The sequence below is a fragment of the Marmota flaviventris genome, chromosome 19 (genome assembly GCF_047511675.1).
Source record: "Marmota flaviventris isolate mMarFla1 chromosome 19, mMarFla1.hap1, whole genome shotgun sequence".
In the NCBI taxonomy this organism is placed as follows: domain Eukaryota; kingdom Metazoa; phylum Chordata; class Mammalia; order Rodentia; family Sciuridae; genus Marmota; species Marmota flaviventris.
Window position 1 is genome coordinate 21,677,564 of NC_092516.1, and position 23,301 is coordinate 21,700,864.

Consider the following 23,301-nt stretch of genomic DNA (forward strand, 5'->3'; position numbering starts at 1 on the left):
GTTAATTGCTTAGGGCCAAAGTTGGGGAGGCTGTCCTTGAACTTTCCATCTTTCTGCCCATAGGCATGCACCATTTTTCTAGGCTGTTTTGTCTTTATATTTTAATGTTAATGTGGCTTGATTATAGTCATGTTCAACTTATATTTTAAGCACAATATCTATCTGCTCATGGTACACATTTCACTTATGAAGTAAAAAAATTTTTTTTTTTTTTTTTGCAGTGCTGGGGACATGCAGTGTCTCACACATGCTAGATAAATGCTCTATTGCTGAGCTTCACCCTTATCCTTTCCTGTATCTTTAAATGCAACCTCTTTATATGTTACCCTCTACCCACCAGCTGCAGGTGCAGGCACAGTGCCCAGTACTGAAAGGCTATAAACAGTATAAAAATTGGTCTTTGGCATCAATAAGCTTATTCTGGTGGTTTCCATTGATGGGAATGGGCCCCACAAAGATTATGCTAGGTCTCAAGCAAGCAGGGTGAAGACTGGGAGAAACCAGAGAGCATGTGTCTTTTCCAAAAGGGGTAGCCACTGCCCAGCTACAGCTGTTTCTTATTCAAGGAATGCAGACCCAGCACTGCTAGATTTCAGGATTTTTCAAGAGAAACTAGAAATCCATTTTTGCAAAAGAAATTTGTTGTTGCTATCTATACTAAACTAAAAACACATAGCTGGATTTGACCAGTCTATGGCTATTGTAGTAGTTCTGAGCATGGTCTCTGGTTTTAAATTCTGGCCCTACTATTCATCTGCTGTGTACAGTTGAGGGCCCCAGTTCTCTTCATCTATAAAATGGGCTTCTACCCTTATAGAATGGGGTTCTACCCTTATAGGCGTCCGAGCTTTCCCAGGATTCTTATGTGGATCAAATGAGATGCTGAAAGCCCTTAGTAACATGTGAACTCCTCATAAAGCTTACAGGTTACAGTGATTGAATGGATTTCATATGAAGATAACAGGAAAGTTCATTGGGACAGTGGCATTTAGGGATCCGAAGATTAAACAGTGAACTGGGTGGAGACGTGAGAGGGGAGGTGGCAAAGGGCATATCAAGTCCAAGAAATGCACTTGAGAAAGCCCTGAAGCTACATTAAAGTAATGAGGATAGACAGCAGACAGGCAATTCTGTGGAAGCCAAGAATTTCCTGACTTCTGACAGTGCGCGCTGCAAGGAACCTCAGTTCAGCTTAAGTCTAGTCCCTGCAAACTTGGGACTTTACACTACGTTGGCCAGCGTTAACTTCCCTGACAAAACCACACCCACCAAGTCTTCCGCAGGGCCCCCAAACGCAGAAGAGAGAGGGAAGCAGAGGGGGCTGGTTTGGGGTCAGCAGTGAGCAGTTTTCTAGACGGAGGAAGATCTAGAAGGCAGGTAAGACGGGGCAGAGGTGGAAAGCAGTCCCATTTGCATTGGCGACTGAGGGTCTAAGAAGAGCCCTCCAAGGTTGACTGGAAGTCAGGCAAGGCATTAGAGTGGACAGCGTGCAGCGCCTACAATTTCAGGTTGAGGTATTTGGCCAGTTTGTAGGAACTCAGTTAAATGGAGAATGGGCGCCCCCTGGGAGCAGTACTAGGTAGTGAATGCTGGAGGACCCAGATGAGGAGGGCGGGGAGGGGGCGACTCAAGATGGGGGTAGTCTGCCCGTCACAGTTTTCTTCTCACAGAGGCTAACTGTGTCCGGCATGATGGATTCCTGGGCTCCCAGAACGGCTGGGCTGGAAGGGACCTCGAAAAAGGAACTACCGTCACGTGCCCCGTGCCAGAGCTGGGCACTTTCGTGAACATTGTCTTAACACTTCTAACTCTGCTTCGAGGTGGGTATCATCATCCCCAATTTTCAGGTGAGAAAACCGAGATTTGGTGACTTCCCAGGGCGGGGCGGGGATTTTGTGTAATTCCTGAGTCTTTTCCTTGGAGCCTCGTGACTTGTAAAATACAACCTCTGGATTCCCAGAGGTTTAGGGGAACAAACATTGGATGTGAGGCGTCCGAGCTTTCCCAGGGAAAACAGCGCTGAGTACTTTCCGCGAGAACCACGCCTCCCTTGTCGCGACAATATTGATCACTGTTGCTTTCCTTTAAGAGCCTTCCTTTGAAATATGAAATCCTCACCACACGGGGAGGCGGGCATTCTGTGTTCCTGGATCTCTCAGATGTTTGTCTCTCACCCGCACCGATACCCACTGGTGACACCAATTCTCCTCCACTGGCGAGTGAAAGCTTGGGACTACATTTCCCTGCAAGCCATTCAGAAAGGGATGGCGAGGAGAGGCGGAAAGAGACTTTCCGTTTCCGTTGGCTCTCAATTAGGCATGTCGGCGGTGATGCACTTTTCAACAGCCAACGTTCTTTCTCTGTATAGAGCTCAGAAAGGGACTACGTCCCCCAGCAGGCACTGGAGCGGAGGTCGAGTTACCAGGTTGCCATTATTACTGTAGTCCTCTCTCCCATTTCCGCAGGGAATAGTCTTAGCGTTTGGACTACAAATCCCATGCCGCCATCCCTTCTTTCCCTTGGCCGCCATCTTGGTTGTAGTCCCCGCCCCATCCCTTCCATTGTCTGGACTGAAGATAATAGAGGGGAGCCGAGAAGACTGCAACTCCCGTCAGGCTTTGCGCCACCGGGTGCGGGATTTTGATATTATAGGCGGGCAAGATGCTCAAGGTGGCCGAATGAAGCGACCAGGAAAGGCTAGGTAGCCTGCCATCTTTATGGTAGTCTCTTCATCCCACCGGTTCCGCCATTCTTAAGGAATACTAGAAGGCTAGAAAACTACTATTCCCATCGCACCTCATAAGATCGGCAACTAGTCAGGTGTACGCCCCTCTTCCGCCATCTTGCTTGTAGTCCTCGTTTCTTTTCACCTTTCCATTGTTCCTGACGAGTAGAAATGGCAGCGGGAAGGCAGCAGATGGACTGCGACTCCCGTCAGGTACTACACACGCGGAGGGTTGTGGACAAGAGGGCGTGTGAGTGCCTGGGAAGGAGGTCGGGTCGGGGGAGAAGGCCATCTTGTTTGTAGTCATCGTTCCCGCTCCTTCTCTATGTTCTACAACGGGAAGCCTCAGGGCAACCGGACTATAACTCCCGGCATCCTCGGTTCCCGGCTTGGCACGCCCTCTGCCATCTTGTTTGTAGTACCCGCTGGTCCCAGCGTCCCATTTTTCCCACGGTAGCGCCAGAGTCCGCAGGACTACAACTCCCGCCGTGCCCTGCACGCGTTCGTCCTGGAAAGTTGAGGTGGTGGAGGAAAGAGGGGGCAGGGGGCGGGGTTCCTCCGGGAGAAGGAGGGAGTAAGGAGGAGGAGGAGGAGGGAAGGAGGAGAGAGGGGAGGGGGAAGAGAGAAGGAAGGAGGAAGGAGCTGAGGAGGGATGAGAGAGGCGGCCAGGGCCCCGGGCCGAAGCAGCGCGGGGCCGGGGGACCTGGGGGGCTAAGGCACCCCAACTGCCCCCTCCCCCTTCCTTGCTCCTCTCCATCCATTCCTTCCACCCTCCCGCTTGAGGAGGGGGGTTTATTCAAATTTTATTTAAATCCCTATCTCCCGAGGGTCGCGCGCTGGGGGGAGGGGGAGAGGGCGGGGGTGCGCGCGGGCTGGGGGGGCGGGGCCGGAGCAGCTTCCTTCACCCCCCTCGGTTAGTCCCGTAGCCGTAGGGCAGGGGGCCGCAGTCCAGGGGCGGGCCCAGGGGAGGGGGGCAGGTTACAGCGACCCCCCCCTCCCCGGGAACCGGCGGTGGGCGGGGCTTGAACCCCGGAAACGGTGGGGGGGCCGAGGCAGGTCCCTGGACCCCTGGGCAGGGGGAGTCTGGAAGGGGCCAGTTAAAGGGCCGGGGGCGCAGGGAGAGGCGGGGTGGGGGGAGGGGACCTGGGACTCGGACCGGGACTGAGTGGGGCCCGGGCAGAAGCTGAGCACCCTGCGCCCGAAAAGCCCCCGTTGGCCTGGGGGGGCTGAGGGACTGAGCCCCCCAGAGCAGGACCTCCCCCTGGAAGGGCCGCGCCGCAGCCCGTGGGAGGGCCTCGCCCCCGGCGCCCCCCATCTCCACTCGCCGCCGTCCCGGCCTCCGCCGGAGGGAGGGGCCGAGCGCCCTCGGGGGGCCGTGGACCCCGGCGTTCTGAGCGTTCCGCGCCCCGCGCCGCCCGGCCCCCCCGCCGCCGATGGCCGCCGACCCGCCGGGAGCTGCCGAGAAGGGAGAGATGGCTCCCGGGACACGTGTGAGGTGGGTTCATGCGGCTCCTCCTCACCCCCAGACCTGGGCAGCTCCCACTCCCATTCATCCTCAGCCTGGCCTCTCTACCTTCCCCGCCTCCAGCCTCACCCTCCCTCTCCCTTTGCTTCAAACTCTTCATCTTCAGCCCTCCTTCCTATAACCTCTCAACCCTGGGGAACTGGCCTTCCTTCCCAGACCCAGCTTCCCCTTGCAAATCCCCCACCCCCAAATCCCCGCCTGCAGTCGCCGCCCTCTAGGCCCCTCCCCTGGAACGCTGGAGGGCCCCTTACCCTCATGGATGGGTCTGGAAGTCCCTGGAAAGGGGGAAGCCAGGGTAAGACTGGGAAGCGACCCTCCAGGCCTGCTGAGTCCATGTGGGATCTTGGAGAATCTGGTTTCCATGGGGAGGGGAGCCCCCCATGGGATTCCAGACAATTAGGGATGGAAAGCAGCTTGGGAAGCTGGGGAATCTAAGTCTGAGCCCATCCTGAGTTCTTTGGAGATGTCAGGTTGGATTCTAGAATCCCAGGGAATCTGGGAGATTGCCCAGGTTGACCTAATAGGTCCTACAGGAAGTCTGGAAGCAGAGGGAGCTCTGTGGGGAACAGAGGAGTTGAGATCTTGGACTGAGAAGAAACTCTGAAGAAGCATCTTGGGGGTATCAGAGTCCTGGGAAGTTCTGGAACAGATGGGTCATTAGGGATGGGGGGGCAAGGGTCCCACTGGATCTGATGAGGTTTTGGGGGAAGAGCAATTGGATGATGTTACCTATAAGAAAGAAAAAGGAGAAAGAAAGAAAAATCTGGTGTTTCCACTGAGGAATCTGTGGGTGTCTTGAAGGTAAATCTGGGCATTTTAGACTGGGGAGAGCCTGGGATATTTTACATTTGGATAAGAGAGGAAATGTTGGGACCTCTCTGAAGGTAATGCCACAGACTAGGAGTTGCTGGCCTTTCTGAGGAGTTTTAACTTGGGGATGGCAGAGGAAAGGCCTCTCCTCTGTGGGTGAGGGTATGGGCACTGAGGAAGTGTTAGAGGAGGAGTGAGGTCAGGAAGTCAGTTTTCATGGATCCCAGAGGAGTTGGATGAGCTAGGGAGAGAGTGAGAGGCCTTGAGTAGAGGGAGTGGCCCCCCACCCCCAGACATACAGAAGGGGTGACATTTTTCCCCTAAGTAGGAGGGCAGACTCTGGCTGCCTATGGTTGGAGGGAGCTACCAGGAGTCTCCTGGGCCTGGGCTCCACTGGGCCCATCTGACCCTGCTACCATCTACCAACAGCCCTCGGCGTTGCTGACGCCCCCAATGTCGTCGAGCAGCCGGGGGCCGGGGGCCGGAGCGCGCCGACGCCGAACCCGCTGCCGTCGCTGCCGGGCCTGTGTGCGAACTGAGTGCGGGGACTGCCACTTCTGTCGAGACATGAAGAAGTTCGGGGGGCCCGGGCGCATGAAGCAGTCGTGCCTGCTACGGCAGTGCACTGCCGTGAGTTCCGATCCCCTCACTCATCCGCTGTTGGGCCCCTTCGCAGCACTCCTCTCCAAAACTGTCTTTCACCCTAGCCCCCAAGTACTTTTCCAGGGTGACCGATGAGTGCTTTCTAGAATGTACTGTAGAGTTGCTGTTTATTTCATTCTTTCAGTGATTTGCTTAAATGTCCATTTGTGTCCTTATCTCCATGTGAGGGGCAATGTTAGGGTGAACAGAAGAATGTGACAGTCCTTTCCTTCACCCCCTCAATTCTCAGAGACACAGACCCATAGAAAACAGCCTCTGTTGGGCAGCTCCCCAGAGGTATCTGTGCATAATGCAATCCATCCCCAGACCTGATTCCTAGAAAAGTCTCTTTTTTCTGGTCCCTTCCTCACTATCAGGGTGGTCTTGGATTTGAGGCCAGGCTTCCCCTTTGTGTGACCCTGAGTATATTACTTTGAATCTCAGGTACTTTCTTTGTAGAATGTTTCCTTTGCTGAGTTGTAAAGATTAAACAATGGCATGGATATGAATGTGCTTACCATGAGGCCCGATACACTCAGTAGGCATCAGGGAAACATGGGTTTCCTCTCTGCCTTCCTTAGCCTTTGAGCATCCCTGGGCTCCAGAGAATGGCCCCTCCCTACCAGCCACGAGGAGCCAGCTGCATCCTGCATCCCCCTCCCCACACTCAACTACCTCCCTCTCTTCCTACAGCTACTTTTTCCTGGTTGGACTCTTCCCCACACAGCCCCTCTCTTCCTTTGTTCCCCAAACCATTGCCTCACTTTCCTGTTTCTTTTTCCTCTACCTGCTTCTTCCTTGATCCTGTCATAACCTTCAGCATCCCTGATTTGATTCAGTATTGCCATTGTCCTCCCGAAAATCACATTGTCTGAGGACTACTCCCATTTTCCCTAAGACTCAGCAGCTATCTTTAGTGTCCCCAAAAGTCTTGCCAAAGTTTGGTTTACTGTAGGATCCAGAGCACCCGTGGGCTGCTCACTGAGCAACCTCGGAATTGCCCCAAGTTGCTGCCGTGTCTTCTCCAGCCTTCTCTGAGTATTATTGTCCCAGTTTGCCTGTGGTTTCTCTCACTCCCCAAAGCCAGCCATAATTTCAGGGTCACACTGGCTGTAACAATCACAACATTAATTACAACTGTGTATCAAATGCCCCTCATGCATTATCTCATACTTATAACAGTCCAGCAAGGGAAAGATTCTTTGCCCAGCTGTCCAGATGCAGAAACAGTGTCTTGAGGTTAAATCAGTTGCTGAAGGTCGTACTGCCAAAAAAAGGCAAATTCAAGATTTGACTCAGCTTGGCCCATGGGTTCTGAGCCTCACCCAGCTGCTGACCAGGGTCCCCAAAAGGAAGTCTTTCCCTTGTAGCTTGCTTTTGGGGTCCCTGATGCCTCCTCTCCCCCAACAGCCCGTGCTCCCACACACAGCTGTGTGCCTCTTGTGTGGGGAGGCTGGGAAGGAGGACACAGTGGAGGGAGAGGAAGAGAAATTTGGTTTGAGCCTCATGGAGTGTACAATCTGCAACGAGATCGTCCACCCTGGCTGCCTGAAGGTGATAGCCCTGGGGACCCTGGAATTAGATTGTCAGGGGGCAGGGAGGTGGACCACACTGCCTCTGGGTTTATATTGGCACCTTCCATCTACTCCTTGCCCTCTTGCCTGCAGATGGGGAAGGCTGAGGGTGTCATCAATGCGGAGATCCCCAACTGCTGGGAGTGCCCTCGCTGTACACAGGAAGGCCGCACCAGCAAGGTAGGGGAATGGGCTAGGCAGGGTTCTGGGCTCTGAGTCAGTAGAGGGTCAGGAGCTGTGCAGGGCCTCAACCCCAGTTTCCATCTCCCTAGGATTCAGGTGAGGGGCCAGGCCGCCGCAGGGCTGACAACGGTGAGGAGGGCGCCAGCCTAGGGAGTGGATGGAAGCTGACGGAGGAGCCGCCACTTCCACCGCCCCCGCCCAGGCGGAAGGGCCCTCTACCTGCTGGGCCGCCCCCGGAGGACATGCCTGGGCCCCCCAAACGCAAGGAGAGGGAGGCAGGGAATGAGCCCCCCACCCCAAGGAAAAAGGTGAGCCCCATGGGGCATGCTCACTAGCTCAAGGCATGTTGGGGCTGTAGTACTGGCCATTTTTTGGTGGGGGTGGGCCTGGGAAGCAGGGGTTGTTGGGAGATGTAGTTCAGGAGTGGCTGGGGTAGTAGATCATGTTCACAGTAAAGAGAAAATACAGGTAAGGGAGAACTGGCACAGGCCAGGAAGCTTTAGGAGCCCTAGGTGGGTTAGGGAGGAAGGAGAACGCATGCTCAAACTAACTGCTACAGAGGAAGAGGGAGGGGCTGGAAAGAGCCTGAGGGGGAAGAAAGAAGAGATGAGAGCATGCTCAGTGAGCTGAGACTCTGGTTGCAAGGTGAGCATGCTCAGAGTTCTCCCTGGGATGGGGGCTTCTGGGATTTGTAGTCTAAGAAGGTGGCATGGACTATAGGTTTGTGGGCACTGAGGGCCTAATGGGGTCTCCCCTTCCCCCATATCTTCCTTTTGCCCTGGTAGGTGAAAGGAGGTCGAGAGAGGCACCTGAAGAAGGTGGGTGGAGACGCCTGCCTCCTCCGAGGATCGGACCCAGGCGGCCCTGGCCTTCTGCCCCCCAGGGTTCTGAATCCAAGCCAGGCATTCTCGTCCTGCCACCCTGGGCTCCCTCCCGAGAACTGGGAGGTGTGCCGGGGATCTCCTCCCTCCCCTACCCACCTCTCCTTGCCCCACCCTTCACCACAGAGACTGAGATTGTCCCTTTCTGTTCACCTTTTCCTACCCTATCCCCACATGGCCCCAAAGGGCACCTGGATCCCTAGGAAGAGTGGGGTGGAAGAATGGGTTGGGTCCAGGCTACAAGAACTCCTGACTTCCCTAGAACCCTTAGGGTATTATCTGGCCCTTTTGCCTCATCTTTTTAAGTCTTAAAAGGAATTCAAATTTCTGCCCAACCACGGACTGTGTATGGTCTTGGCAACTGGTCAGCTGCCCTAAGCTTCAGTTTTCTCATCTGTAAAATGGGATGAAGCTATCTTCTTAACCTACCTGTGGTTACCGCACGACACTATATAAACCAAATGCTGTAATGAAAGTAAATGAACTTTGTTAACTATAAAGTTCACCTAGATTCAAGGAACATGAGGGAGGCCCAGGGAGGTTAAAAGATTTACCCAAGGTCATACAGCAAAGCCAGAATTCAGATAGTACCTTGCAAGAATTCTATCTGGTTGTGTTCAAACCTACTTCTACCATTTAGTTGGGTGTCTTTGTCTAAAAGGAGTGGCTCAAGTTGCCACTTAAATTATAATAGGAACTCTCATTTTGTGGAGTAGGTACTCAGAATTACCTAGTCCAGCTGTTTTATGTCATGAACAATTAAATGGTCTTCACAGTGTTGATGGACAAGCCAGCATTCAAGCTAGGTCTCTTTTTTTTTTTTTAAAGAGAGAGAGAGAGAGAGAGAGGGAATTTCAATATTTATTTTTCAGTTTTCGGCAGACACAACAACATCTTTGTTTGTATGTGGTGCTGAGGATCGAACCGGGCCGCATGCATGCCAGGCGAGCGCGCTACCGCTTGAGCCACATCCCCAGCCCCACAAGCTAGGTCTCTTTTTAAAAAATATTTATTTATTTATTTCAGTTTTCGGTGGACACAACATCTCTATTTTTTAAATTTTTATGTGGTGCTGAGGATCGAACCCAGTGCCCCGCGCATGCCAGGCGAGTGCATTACCACTTGAGCCACATCCCCAGCCCCAAGCTAGGTCTCTTAACTGTTGTCTTTTCTGACTTGAGAAATTTATGAATCATTGAAACCCATAAGGTGGTGTTTTTTTTTGGTTCTGAGAATTGAACCCAGGGCCACTTTACCACTGAGTCACATCCCTGGTTCTTTTTTTTTTTAATTTCGAGACAGGGTCTTGCTAAGTTGCTGAAGCCAACCTTGAACTTGCAATCTTACCTCAGTCTCCCAAGTCACTGGGATTATAGGTGTTCTATCATGCCTGGCTTTCCATAAGACTAAATTCTTTGAATTAGTGCCTTCATATTCAAGATGAGAAAACTGAAGTCCAGAGGTGGCTGAAGTATCATGTTATTTGAGAGCAGTTTGAAATTGAGGACCATCCCTTGGGCTCTTCACTCCCTGGTGATTCCCTGTGGGTAGAGGGGTGGGAAAGTATGTCCCAGGCCCTAGAACAGCCTCTCCCTGTCTTCTTTTAGAAACCAAAGCCGCCTTTGGCCTCTGCTGAGGGCCCAGCCGTGCCATCCCCATCCCCACAGAGGGAGAAGCTGGAACGTTTCAAGCGGATGTGCCAGCTGTTGGAGCGGGTGCCTGATACCTCTTCTTCTTCCTCGGACTCGGATTCCGATTCCGACTCATCAGGCACTTCGCTGAGTGAGGATGAGGCCCCTGGCGAGGCCCGGAATGGGCGACGGCCAGCCCGGGGCAGCTCTGGCGAGAAGGAGAACCGTGGGGGGCGGCGGGCTGTGCGCCCTGGCAGTGGGGGGCCCTTGCTCAGCTGGCCCCTGGGCCCCGCCCCCCCACCCCGGCCTCCACAGCTGGAGCGGCATGTGGTACGGCCCCCACCTCGAAGCCCTGAGCCTGACACACTGCCTTTGGCTGCTGGATCCGACCATCCCCTGCCCCGGGCTGCCTGGCTTCGTGTCTTCCAGCACCTTGGGCCACGAGAGCTGTGCATCTGCATGCGAGTCTGCCGGACTTGGAGCCGCTGGTGAGTGGTGGACAGACCTGAGGTCTCGCTTGCTTTGCGACCTGCCATAGCTCTCTGATCCTCTCTAGGCCTTGCACTTCTATAGTATGTACACATCATAGTGTGATACTTTCACATTTACTGTGGGCAGCCTGTTTTCCATTTAGGAGCTCATTTAACCCTCTCCAACTTTGTTAGGAAGAAATTATTCCTCCTTGTTCAGATGAAGCTGAGACCTGAGGTCATGCAGAGAGGAAGTGTTAAAACCAGGAATTTGAACCTAGGCCCTCTGGCTCCAGAATTTTTTCTCTTAATAACTGTTGTTATTTATATTGAGTGGTTAGTATGTGCCAAGTGTAATGCTGTAATACAATATCTCACTTTTTTTCTTTTTCTTTTTTTTTATTTTGGCAGTACAGAGGTTTGAATCCAAGAGTGTTTTACCACTGAGTAAAGCTCTTTTTATTTTTAATTCTGAGACAGGGTCTTGCTAAGTCATTGAGGCTGTCTTTGAACTTTGATCCTTCTGTTTCAACCTCCCAAGTTGCTGGGATTACAGGCATATGCCACTGAACCTGGCTATCTCACTTAATTTTCATGCTCCCTCTTCTGCGGACGGTCTTGACTAGTGGTCCCACGGACAGTCTTGACTAGTGGTCCCATTTATATATGAGAAATCCCTTTGCTGGGGTAGCCCCTGCTTTCTCTAAGACAGCCGTGCTTAGACCTCCTGACTTGGTCTATCTTCTTCTCCCTATTCTCCCAGATATATCCCACTGCCTCTTAACCCTTGTTTTTCAGAAATGTCAGTCATCCTCCCAAATCTAACTTTTCTTCTCTCCATCAGACTCCCACAGCACTGTGTTCCTCTAATGGAGCACACAGAGGCATTTGGCATGTTGACAAGCCTTCATTCATTTATTTGTTTTCATGTTCCCATCGCATATTGTGTCTTTTTTATCTTCATGTCCCCAGCATGAGACAAAGGGCAGTAGAGATGCTGAAGAAATGTTTTACTAAGTGAGTAATTCAGGCTCTTTCCCAGTATTCACTGTGGCCTGGGCTTCCTGTTGAGTGTTTCACAAATTTTAGCTGATTTGTTCTTTATAATAGCAGCCCTGTGAAGGAGTGAGGGACATCTGAGGCCATAGTGCAAAGTTAGAGACTAAAACTCAGATTCCATTCCCGGACCTCTGAGATGAAGTCTAGAAGTCAGCTCTAGACTTCTAGACTGGTCTGTGTGGAGAAAGGGGGTTGGGGTGCAGGCTATAGAGGCAGATCGCCTGCAGCAGACTTGTTCTTCCTCTGATGAGCGTTTGCCCTTGGACCAATTTCTTAACTTTCCCATGCCTCAGTTTATGCATTTATAAAACTGGGATAATCAAAGCTCTCACTTCATAGTGTTCTTGTGATCTGGTACACAAACTGAGCAGAGTACCCAAGAGGTAGAAACACTTGGCCTTAACTGTAATCTTTATTATTCACTCATTTTTAAAAGTATTTACTGAAAGCTCAACGTTTTAGTCCTGGGAACATAAATCTGTGTCCTTGAAGAGCTCCCAGTCTGCAACATAGAAGCCGATAGTTACAAAAGTTGCTGGGGATTACCACCCCACCTCAAGTATTAATTGAGAATTAACTGCAGAGACCCCTCCAAGGCCAGCTTTGTGCTTGGCACCTGGGACCCAGAACTGAAAAGAAACACATTTCTGCCTCAGGGGAGAGACTTGTAGCTGGAAGTAGCTGTATAGAGAGGCCATACTGCAATTTTCATGTTAATATAGCCCTGCCTCAGGGTCTGGGGAATTTGTTCTAAGACTCCATTCCCTCCAGAATACCAAAATCTAAGGATGTTCAAGTCCCTTATATAAAATGATGCAGTGTTTGCTATAACCCTTTCTTCTTTCTTTCCTTTCTGTCTTCCTTGATGCTAGGAATTGAACCCAGGGACCCTCTACCATAGAGCTAACATCCCTAGCCCTTTTTAAAATTTTTGAGAAAATCTTGCTAACTTATCTAGGCTAGCCTCAAACTATGATCCTCCTGCTTGGATCATATATAAATGGGACCACTAGTCAAGACTGTCCGCAGAGTTGCTTGGATTATAGGCAACAAGGAACTGCAGCCAGCTCCCATGTACTTTAAATAATTTGTAGATTACTTATGGTACCCAATACAATGTAAATGTTATTTAAATAATTATTACACTGTATTGATCATAGAGTGATGATGAAAAGTCTGTGCGTGTTCAATATAGGTTTTTTTGTTTGTTTTAAATGATTTTGATTTGTAGTGGTTGAATCCACAGAAGTGGAACCCTTTGATACTGAGGGCCAGTTGTATTTACTCAATGGGGATTAAATGAGGTGGTTCCTGCAAAGCACTTAGCACAGTTTTCGAAGGGTACTAAACACTTAGTAAGGCAGTAGAACAAGTAAGGAGGCTCTCCCATGTCTGTGCACAGAAGCAGTTAGGGAAGGGATCAGGTTGAGACCTTTTTAAGAAGGGCAGTTACTTGGACTTGGTGACTTATTGGCTATAAGGGCAGCAGGGCAAATCTCAGCTGAGTTTGTGGCCCAAGAACATGAATGGGCAACAGCACTGTTTCCCAAGATTGGGAATCACAGTGGAGAAGCAGGTTCCAGGGGAAAATGAAAGAGCTGTGACCTGTTTGGTGTAAAGGGGTTGTGGGCCAATTCAGGAGAACTAGTACAGCAGCTGAATCTGCCTGTTGGGTGCTCAAGAAAAAGGTGAGTTTGGGGGTTTTCAGCCTAAAGGTAGCACCTTGGAATGTGAGAGCAGATGATAGAATGTCAATATTTATGAGTTAGAGAAAGAGCAGCCCAAAAATTAGAGATCAAGGATGGAGGTTTGCCTAAAAAGAAGGGAGACTAAGGAAGGTGGAATGAGGAGCACTGGTAGATTTTGGTAACAAATCACAGGAGGTCAAGGACCAAGAGGTAGCAGTTGGATTTTGCTACAAGAAGGCCTTAGTATCCTTGGCTGTGGTATGTGGGAGTTGGGGGAATAAAGCCAGACCACATGAAATTGAGAGTGTTGACTCCAAGGCAGGGACCTGCTCCGTTTATTCTGCTGTGTCCCTGGTTTCTAGTGTGGTGCCTGGCATACAGTAGGTACTAAAATAATAGGAAAATTTGGATGGTATGTAGAAAGAGGTAGTAGAGGGTGGAGCTGGAGAGAACTTTGTAGGTGGGAGAGCAGGAAGTTGCAGGCTTTCCTGTCTGGTGACTTTCATCTTCTCCTGGAACTGGGAGGCGAAGTGATCTGCCAAGAGCTGAGGGAGAGGGCAGCAGGCAGGGAGGCAGGGAGGAGTTGTTGAGTTGCCAGGATTGGAACTTTCAAGGACATGGATATAGAGGGTGACAAGGGAGGGACTGGAACACAAGGTCAAGATCAATTGGGGTTGGGAGTGAAGGCCTAGAGGTAAACAGATTGGAGGACAGTAGTAGCATCAGGGAGCTAAGAGAGCTGATGTGAGCCAAGAACAGTAGTCAGGGACCAGGAGGTGGTAAGTTTGCAGGGAACAATTAGGACTGTTCAACTCTTTGTTCCCCAGGAGCTTCTGCAAGATGAGGCTTAGGACTAGAATGTAGGGTTTTGTAGGTGGGCTTAATAGGATGATGACTTAGTCAGAGAATTGCTGGAGTCAAGCAGAAGATGGATAGGTTGGGGCACTTGGATGTTAAGCCCTGCCTATCCAGGATGATGACAGGCTTCAGCTCTTAAGTCCTTCTTTCCTCTTGGCTTACCATCATTCCCTATCCACGCCTCTCCATCACCTTCAGTGAATTCCTATAGGGATGCAGGACATGAACCTCGTTCCAGTCATGGCACTAAACACTTACCCTATACAGTCTCTCATCATTGGTGCAGCAAACCTTTGAAATTAAGTGCTGTCTTTTGCCTTAATTTTTGGTTTCGGGAATGAAGGCCCAGAAAGGGCACATGCCTTGCCTGAGGACACCCCAACCATAGAGGTGGGGAAGCTGGGATTTAGATCCCCATAGTTCATACTCTTCACCTTTGGGCTCTGTGGCCATGACAGTTGGTTGCTTGGCATTCAGCCCTCCATGACATTGAACCCTCATCCCGAGCCTCTTGTGCAGCCTCAGCCCTGCTTCTTCCTGCTCAGAGTTTAGGCTCTCTCCATTCAGACCAGCTTGGTTTAAGCTTGACTTGGCTACCATTTTGAAGCTGTGGGACCTTGAACAAGTTTCTTAACCTCTCTGGACCTTGTTTTTCTTTTTCTTTTTTTTTTAAGAGAGAGAGAGAGAATTTTTTTTTAAGATCTATTTTTTAGTTTTCGGTGGACACAACATCTTTGTTTGTATGTGGTGCTGAGGATTGAACCCGGGCCGCACGCATGCCAGGCGAGCGCGCTACCACTTGAGCCGCATCCCCAGCCCCCTTGTTTTTCTTAACTGTAAAAAAGAGATGCTAATGATCTCCTAGGGCTGTTGTGAGGTTGAATGCTTAATGCAAAGAATAGTACCCAACTTGCAGTAAACCCTGAGTAAACATATGTTATTACTGCTGTGGTCTTCATCACCATTATATAGGATGAGCTTCCCTTGGTTCCTGCTGCCTGGGGTTCCCAGAGCTTTTGAGTTTTTTCTCTCCTGGGCCTAGATGCAGTCTCTACCCTGTTCCTTTTCTCCCATTGCTGGAAATAACAGAATAACTGCTTGCTTCAGCCTCATTTCAGGCACCGTCTCCTTAGGGATGCTCCCTTGTTCCAGTCTGCAAGTTGACTCTTACATGTCCCTTACTGCCTCAGTTACTGCAAACTGTGTCTCCCCTGATTGTATAGCAAGAACCCTGTCATCCTTAACTGCTCTGTGCCCAGTAGAAACTGGACACATGGTATCAGTAAGACCCTCAAAGATTGTTGCCTGCCACTCAAGTTTAAACCTATTGCTCTGGAACTAATTGCAATGAAATTGATTGGCTCTAGCCAAGAAAGGGTCAAGGAGACTTCCTGGAAGTGAGGGTACTGGAGCCAAGCCTTAAAGGGTCTGTGGTGGTTGACCTTTCCAGCAGAGGCATAGCATATTCCAGAATGTGTTGGCACCAGACAGTATTGTGTGTCTGTAGGCGGGAAGGTGGTTTGGCCTGGATCTTGTAGAGTGGTGCAGAAACACAATTGGGGACCTATGAGTGCCCCAAGGAGAGGGGTTCCCTTCCAAGTGTGGACAATTTCCTGAAGGGCTTCAAGGAAGCAGATGAGCTAGAATTTGCAACTAGGTCAAAGGGGAGAGAGAGAGGGTTTATTCTTTCTTTGTTGTTTGTTTTTGTTTTTTATTGTAATGGGGATTGAACCCAGGGCCTTACATACGGCAAGTTCTCTACCACTGAGCTGTATCCCTGGCCCAGAGAGAGGCTTTAGAGTAGGATTTCACTGAATGGAAAGAGAGAGACAGGGCAGAAGCTGGGTTGAAGGTAGAATTTCCCCTCTCCCTTTTCATTCTTAGAATTGGAGAGAGTTATGTTTATTGCTTGAGTGGAGGGAATCAGGAGCAGACTAGAATGCCAGAATGGAGGGAGGGATGGTAGGAGGAGGACTGTTGGAGAGGGGCTTTGGTGAATGCTTCTACAATTCCAGAAATATCATACTGAGGCTCTGGAGTATGCCTGGCAGGTTTTTTGTTTGTTTGCTTGTTTTTGTTGTTGTTGTTTTGTAGTACTGAATCCAAAGGCATTCTACTACTGAGCTATATTCCTAGCCCTTTTTGTTTTATTTTGAGACCGGGTATTATTGTTGCCCAGGCTAGCCTCAAACTTGTGATCCTCCTGCCTCCCTGAGGTAGATAATAGGCATGCACCATCACACTCTGAGTGGTTTTTTTTTTTTTTTTTTGAGTCTGGATGCTGCTGTGTTGCCCGGGCTAGCCCAAACTCCTGGGCTCAGGTGATCCTTCTGCTTCAGTCTCTTGTGTAGCTGGGAATATAAGCACACACCACCCTGCCAGACTGCCTGATACAAAACCATGGTTTAATCCTTCTGTCAGTTTTGAAAAATAACAGAACTTCTTTAAAACTATTGGGTGCTATCATATCTTTAGTGCTTCTCTAATATTTGCTTGTCTTTCTGTTTAACAAAAGTGGTTTAGCCTAAAGCCATAGCAACTTCTGGCTAGAATTTAATAGTTTCCTCTTGTATTTATTACTTAAGCTTACTATATTTATGTGAAACAATACTGGTTTTAAGTGCAGAGAGGGGATGATTTAAAGGTAAAGTCATGTTCTATAGATAAGTGGACTGCAAGTGACTGGAGTTTAGGAAACCCTTCTCCAGTTCAAGGCTTCTTGAAGGGAAAGCCCTTCAGTATCTTGGGGGTTGGGAGGGAGGTTAGGTAAGACTTTGAGGCCCATCTATTCCAGAGGGAATTTCCTGACATGCCATCAAGGACTACTGAATTAGAAGACAGTTCTCAAACTAAATCATCAAGAGAAACTTAGCCAGGCATGTTGGTTCACATCAGTAATACCAGCAGCTCTGGAGGCTGAGGCAGGAGGATTGCAAGTTCAAAGCCAGGCTCAGCAACTTGGCAAAAGCCTGTTTCAAAATAAAAAATAAAAAGAACTGGGAATGTGACACAGTGGTAAAGTGAACCTGGGTTCAATCCCTGTTACATTAAAAAAAGGAACTTAAGGTATCAAAAAGTGTTCATGCAATTACCTTAGAAGAGGTGGGGAAGAGTTCTTTGGTGAAATAAGTTTGGGAAGCCCTTTTCCCATTCACTGCATGTTAGCCTAGTCAAAGCAATTAGAGTGCTGGGGTTAGGAAACCTGTTTAGCTTTGTTTAGACTTCATTCGTCTTTGTAGTTTCAATACCTAGGACCTGCCAGACCTTCCAAAAACTGAGTGAATAACTGCAAAAATATAAATGAAGTGTGTGGGAAGGAAGTACTCAGTAGAAGCTTTAGGTATTCCACACTGGCTTGATTCATTCAATAAATGTGCAACAGATAACCTATACTTTATTCCTGGAAGTGTTGGATACTGATAACCTATACTTTATACCTGGAAGTGTTGGATACTGAGGTTACTGAAGTGTAAAAGAAAAAAAGAAAAGCCAATTTTGCCCTTGTAGAGCTTACATTCTAATTGGAGGAACACAATAACCAAAGAGAAAATGCCAGGACCATAAGTCCAGCATTGGGCAGCTGGCTATCAACATGGCAGAGGTTAGTAGAGGAGATGAGAAGTGCCAATGAGGAAGCCACCTTAACAGCAAGGGAGAAATCTAGAAGCTCAAAGGTAGGGGGTTGGGGGGCTGCTTAAAGATCCCTTTGGCATTACATCAAATAGTGTATATGGTGTTTGTCTAGTTATTTGGCAAAATGTTTTAAAAGCTGTAAGGCCTACAAACTATAATTACCTCATTTGATCTTACAGCAGCCCTGTGGGGCAGGCAGAGTCTGGATCATTATCTTCATTTTATAAATGAGGCCTCTCAGGCTCAGGGAGAGGAATGGACTTGCCCAGGGTCTTGCATTCAGTTAGTGATGGAGTTGGGTCCCAAACCCAGTGCTCTTGGCCCACAGCCTGGAACTTCTTGCTACCAGGCTGCCTGGGTGGGCCTGGATGTTGGAGGGATAACTGGAGTGAACTGTTGGGAGTGTGGGGATTGGTAGGCTCCATGAGAACTGAGGCCTCTGTCTCCCCCTTGTGCCCGGCAGGTGCTACGACAAACGTCTGTGGCCTAGAATGGACTTGAGCAGGAGGAAGTCACTGACCCCGCCCATGCTCAGTGGGGTAGTTCGGCGCCAGCCCCGTGCCCTGGACCTCAGCTGGACAGGTGTCTCCAAGAAACAGCTCATGTGGCTTCTGAACCGACTGCAAGGTAGGGTGGAGTGACAAGTCATAACAGGGTAGAAATGGGGACAGGCCTGGGGTGGAGTCTGGCTTCCTGACCCTCACCCCCACAAATCCTCTAGGCCTGCAGGAGTTGGTGCTCTCTGGCTGCTCCTGGCTCTCTGTCTCTGCCCTGGGCTCAGCCCCACTGCCAGCCCTGCGGCTCCTGGACCTCCGCTGGATTGAGGATGTAAAAGACTCACAGCTCCGTGAGCTGCTGCTGCCTCCACCAGACACTAAACCAGGTGTGGCCTCTGTGTGCTCTTCTGTAGAATGGGTTGGGCAAGGTGGGGATATATACCTCTAAGGTCTCTTCTGACTCATTGGGTGTTACAATTATTGGAGGAACACATGAATTTGAATAGGAAAGCCATCTTAGCTATCATTCATTTGTTCATTTGCCTTCGGTGTGCTTTGAACTGAGTCTTGAAAGATTGGAGTTTTCCCAGGGTGTTTGAGGTATGATTAGCAGTTCAGTGGGGCAGGAGGCCCATATTGGCAGAGAGGCATACTAGGAGCAGAGGCCTGTGCATATTGGAGGTATGTGGAGTAGGGACACTGAGGCCTCAGGGCTTCTTGTAAAGTTAGCAGATGGGATACTTATCTTTTCTGGCCCCCAGTTTCTTCTTTACAATAGACCCAGGGGAACTATCCAGAAGAATACATCTGACCATATCACCCCTGTGCTCTAAACTCATATTGCTCCTCTCTTATCCCTTTGGATAAAGATAAGGGTTTTACTGTAGTTACTGAGACCTAGCATGGCTGAGTCCCACTAACCTAGGCCATCCCTGCATTTGGCCTCCTCAGCCACTTTGCCAAGTTCCTTTCAGTTCCTACTTTTCTTTGCCTCAATGTTCTGTCCTCCTTCATTTAATTAATACTTTAGACCTTGGCATAGATGCCACCTTCTAGAAATTCTCCCTGACCAACCCCACCTCACTCCTTGCCTTGAGCTCTTGAGTTCTTCTCAGCCTTGGAAACAGGCCCTGGCATAGTGCTGTACATGTGGGAAGTGTTCTGATTAAGATGATTCTTGCAGGGCTGGGGTTGTGGCTCAGTGGTAGAGCACTTGCCTCGCATGTGTGAGGCGCTGTATTCAATTCTCAGCACTGCATATTAGTAAACAAAATAAAGTCCATTGACAACCTAAAAAAAAAAAAGATTAAAAGAAGAAAAAAACAAGATGATTCTTCTAGCTAGTCTCTTAGGCTCTACAGGGTACCATGTGCTCAAAACCAGCACCTTGCTCAGTGGTCTGCCCAGCAAATATTTGGTGAGTGAATGAACTGAATGAGCACAGAGATGATCAGGATGCAAGGGAGAGATCTGGTTTGAGGAAAGGTTTCCAAAGGGAAATTTGCTGTGGCCTAAATAAGAAAATTAAAAGGATCTTCTTTTTCTAAGTTCTTTCACAGTTCTTTTTTTTGGTGTGTGTCCCTTCTTCCTGCCCCACCAAGCTCTACAGTAGCCCTGGAAGGAGAATAGGGAAGCAACTAGGATTCTTCCCATTTTGTGGACAAGGCTCTAGAGGCCTATTTGATTCAACAAGGAGTTGAATGACTGATGTAAGTCAGGCAGAGCCAGGCCAGAGCACTCACCCATGGTCTGCTCTTACTGGAATTGAACTGAGCTGGGACGATTTGGGCAGGAGGGTGAGATGGGCATTGGGAGCAGTTTGTTCTTTGAGGTGAGAAAGTGCTGGCTGATAGAGCAAACCTTCCTCTCCTGTCTTATTCCCTTTATCAGGAGTATGCAGAAAAGAGCTTTCTTGGCTGTCAGTCCAGTTGTGCAGGTTAGGATTTCTCCCACCTTTCCTCTCATGGCTTCCTGGCTCCCTGTACCATTCTCACAGCAAAATATAAAGTTCTTTTACTTCTAGGCTCTTGCCTAGTGTATTCTTCGAGTTATTGCCTGGTATATTCTTTTCTTATCTTGCTGCATGTTCAAACCCTCGAAGACCCAGCTTAAATGCCACCACCTCAGGGAAATCCTCAGTGATGCCCACACTTGCCCCTAAGCCAGAAGTGATCTCTTTGATCTAGTGCCCTTTATCTGTGGCACAAGTTTGGGAGTTTTTATAAATATACCTCCCTCTCTAGGCTCTCAGCTCTCCAAAGACAGGAGGAGAGGGTAGAATTCAGGACATGCCATATGGAGTGCCTACAGAGGTGGCCTGGCAAGTAGCAGAAGTGACACATTGGTGCAGGACTTTTGGGAGTGGCACTGGCAGCCCTATTCTAGTCAATTACTGTCAGGCAGGAAGGGTAGTAGCCTAGTGATGCCAGGTCAGTTTTTTAAGGAAAAGCTCCACATCTAAATTTCTGTATAAAAATATCCTTTTTGTAGTGTTAGACATTCATGCAAGAAAAGTTTTAGCACCATGCAGATTCCATAAAGTTTGGAGGTTGGTTTCATGAGTCTGTGGCATCTGATGGAGTCTCTCTCAGTCAGTAGATCTGGGTCTCCTGGCTCATACTTCATAATTATGTGATGACAGCTTTATGATCTGAATCTCAATTATATATATATATATATATATATATATATATGTATATATATATGTATATATATATATATATATATATGTTGTAGATGGACACAATACCTTTATTTTATTTTTATGTGGTGCTGAGGATTGAACCCAGTGCCTCACACATGCCAGATGAGCACTCTACCACAGAGCCATAGCTCCAGCCCTCAATTTTCTTATCTGTAAACAACAATAATGATCAGAGAGCTTCTCTCCCAAGGCTCAGGTTCTTAAAATGTGGTCTATGGCCCAGTGGTCTCAGTGTCACAGGAAAATTTGTCAGCAAAGTAAACCCCAAGTCCTTACACTAAATCTACTGCAACTCTGGAGTAGGGTCAGCAATCCAGTCCTCCAGGGGACTTGAGCCTCTTGAGTTTGAGAGCCAGTAACATGGAAGAAAGGCATATTGGGTGCTTTGGGTGCAGTGGGGAGGGATGTGAGCTCTTCTCAGTGGAGATAGAGAAGAGGAAGCCTCTGAGCTCTGAAAGCCAGGCAGTATGCTAAACAGAGGTGGTCTTAGGAGTAGGACCTTATAAAAATTGGGATGTTCTTCCAAGGAGACTAGACTTCTTTGAAGTGCCCTCACAGTTTCTTTCTTTCTCCTTTTTTTTTTTGTGGTGCTGGGGATTGAACCCAGGGCCTTGTGCATGCAAGGCAAGCACTCTACCAACTGAGCTGTATCCCCAGCCCAGCCCTCACAGGAAAGATATTGTCACATTTGAGTTTGAGATCAGCTCTCTGGATTCTAAAAAGAAGAGACTAGAGGGAGTGAGGTAGTGGGAGCAGTTCAAGCAAGAGTGGTATGGACCTAGTGGTATGCCCTGGAGGGCTCCACAGGGCAGCTTAACTAATTATGGAGAAATAAGAGGGAGGTGAGCCTGGAGTGGTAGTCCCTTTAGGGATGTTATGTGTTGGATGAATGGGTGAAATTATATTGAGCACCCTAGCACCCTATTGTGTGTTTCATTGCTGGGGATAGAGCAGTGAGCAAGAATTTCTTTCTGGGAGTGCTGGGATTATGGCTCAGTGGTAGAGTGCTTGCCCAGCATGTGTGAGGCACTGGGTTTGATTCTCAGCACCAAACATAAATAGAAATAAAGGTTCATTCACAACTTAAAAAACAAAACAAAATAAAACTGTCATGGAACTGACATTTTTGTGTGGGGGAGAAAAAAATTAACAAGAAGAAATTAATGTGTCAGATACTGAGAGGTAGGAAATAGAGTACTCATGGAAAACCTCAGTGACAAGGTGATGTGAGCAGTGGACAGATGAGATCAGGGGTGTGGTGGTTTGGGAGAAGAGCAAGCCATTCATAGAGTACAGCAAGTTGGGGCCCCCATGTGATGGGAGCAAGTTTAGGACGGATGTTAAGGAACATGGAAAAGGAGACAGTCCTGGGTGCAACGATGGTAATGGCCAGGAGTACTGATATCTCCTTTGCCTGTCCAGGGCAAACAGAGAGCCGTGGGCGACTACAGGGTGTAGCCGAACTGCGCTTGGCAGGTCTGGAGCTGACAGATGCCTCCCTGAGGCTCCTCCTGCGCCATGCACCCCAGCTGAGCGCCCTGGACCTGAGCCACTGCGCCCACGTTGGGGACCCCAGTGTCCACCTCCTCACAGCTCCCACTTCTCCACTCCGAGAGACCCTGGTACACCTCAATCTTGCTGGTAAGCATGGTTGCCTGTTCATCTTGCTAGGCTGTTGGTTCCCCTGGTCAGTGCCTACTACCTACTTACCTACCAGGTCTCAGCTGCCACTGCTGTGTCTCCAGGTTGCCACCGCCTCACGGACCACTGCCTCCCGCTGTTCCGCCGCTGCCCACGTCTCCGCCGACTAGACCTGCGCTCTTGCCGCCAGCTCTCACCTGAAGCTTGTGCCCGTCTGGCAGCTGCTGGCCCTCCTGGTCCCTTCCGCTGCCCAGAGGAGAAGCTACTTCTCAAGGACAGCTAGTCGGGCGCCCCCCACCATCCCCCAGGACTCATCAGGAGCCTGGACCTCGGGCCTTCATTTCATCCTCTGTTGGGAGGCCAGGTTACCCACCTCATGACTTGGGATTCCTACCCAGGGACCGGAGCCAGCCTCCCGCTTCTCTTCCCCCTGCACTGATATCTCTGGGGGTCTCTCCTTCCCATCTCCTCCCCCTTCCACTTGCTTCATTGTCCATCCCCTGGGGGAAGTGGGTCAGAGGTACTGGGGGGTGCTGAGCCAAAGGGATGGTGGGAGGGGGGTTAAGGTGCAAGTTTGAGGGAGGGAGAATGGGGAAAGGGTATCTACACAGGATACTGGGAGCCAGGGGGCTGGGGGAGGTGGAGGATGGGTGGGTGGGGGGGCAGAAAGAGACCACCAAGGGTTCAGAGAACAAAGACCAGATATTTGGAGTGGGGGGTGGGGGGCCAAAAAGGGAAACTGGAGGAGCAATTGGGGATCCATGTATCAGAGGTAGGGGG

The 23,301-nt window shown here is 49.6% G+C and overlaps 1 protein-coding gene across 3 annotated transcripts; it reads left to right on the forward strand.

Moving 5' to 3' along the window:
- The first annotated feature begins 1,919 nt into the window (after positions 1–1,919).
- Fbxl19 (F-box and leucine rich repeat protein 19) lies at positions 1,920–23,127 on the forward strand. Of its 3 annotated transcripts, none has more exons than XM_071605272.1 (11): positions 1,920–2,938; positions 5,490–5,690; positions 7,113–7,256; positions 7,370–7,456; positions 7,549–7,767; positions 8,245–8,277; positions 9,948–10,459; positions 18,143–18,306; positions 18,401–18,562; positions 22,303–22,521; positions 22,626–23,127. In XM_071605272.1, exons 1-11 carry the CDS (start codon positions 2,897–2,899, stop codon positions 22,802–22,804), a joined length of 1,962 nt encoding a protein of 653 aa, XP_071461373.1. In that variant the 5' UTR covers positions 1,920–2,896; the 3' UTR covers positions 22,805–23,127. The 3 variants fall into 3 exon arrangements, with proteins under 3 accessions (XP_071461373.1, XP_071461372.1, XP_027804274.1); XM_071605271.1 differs by having other exon boundaries at positions 1,921–2,938; positions 8,245–8,406; XM_027948473.2 differs by lacking the exon at positions 1,920–2,938 and adding an exon at positions 3,904–4,220 and having other exon boundaries at positions 8,245–8,406.
- Positions 23,128–23,301: the final 174 nt, after the last annotated feature.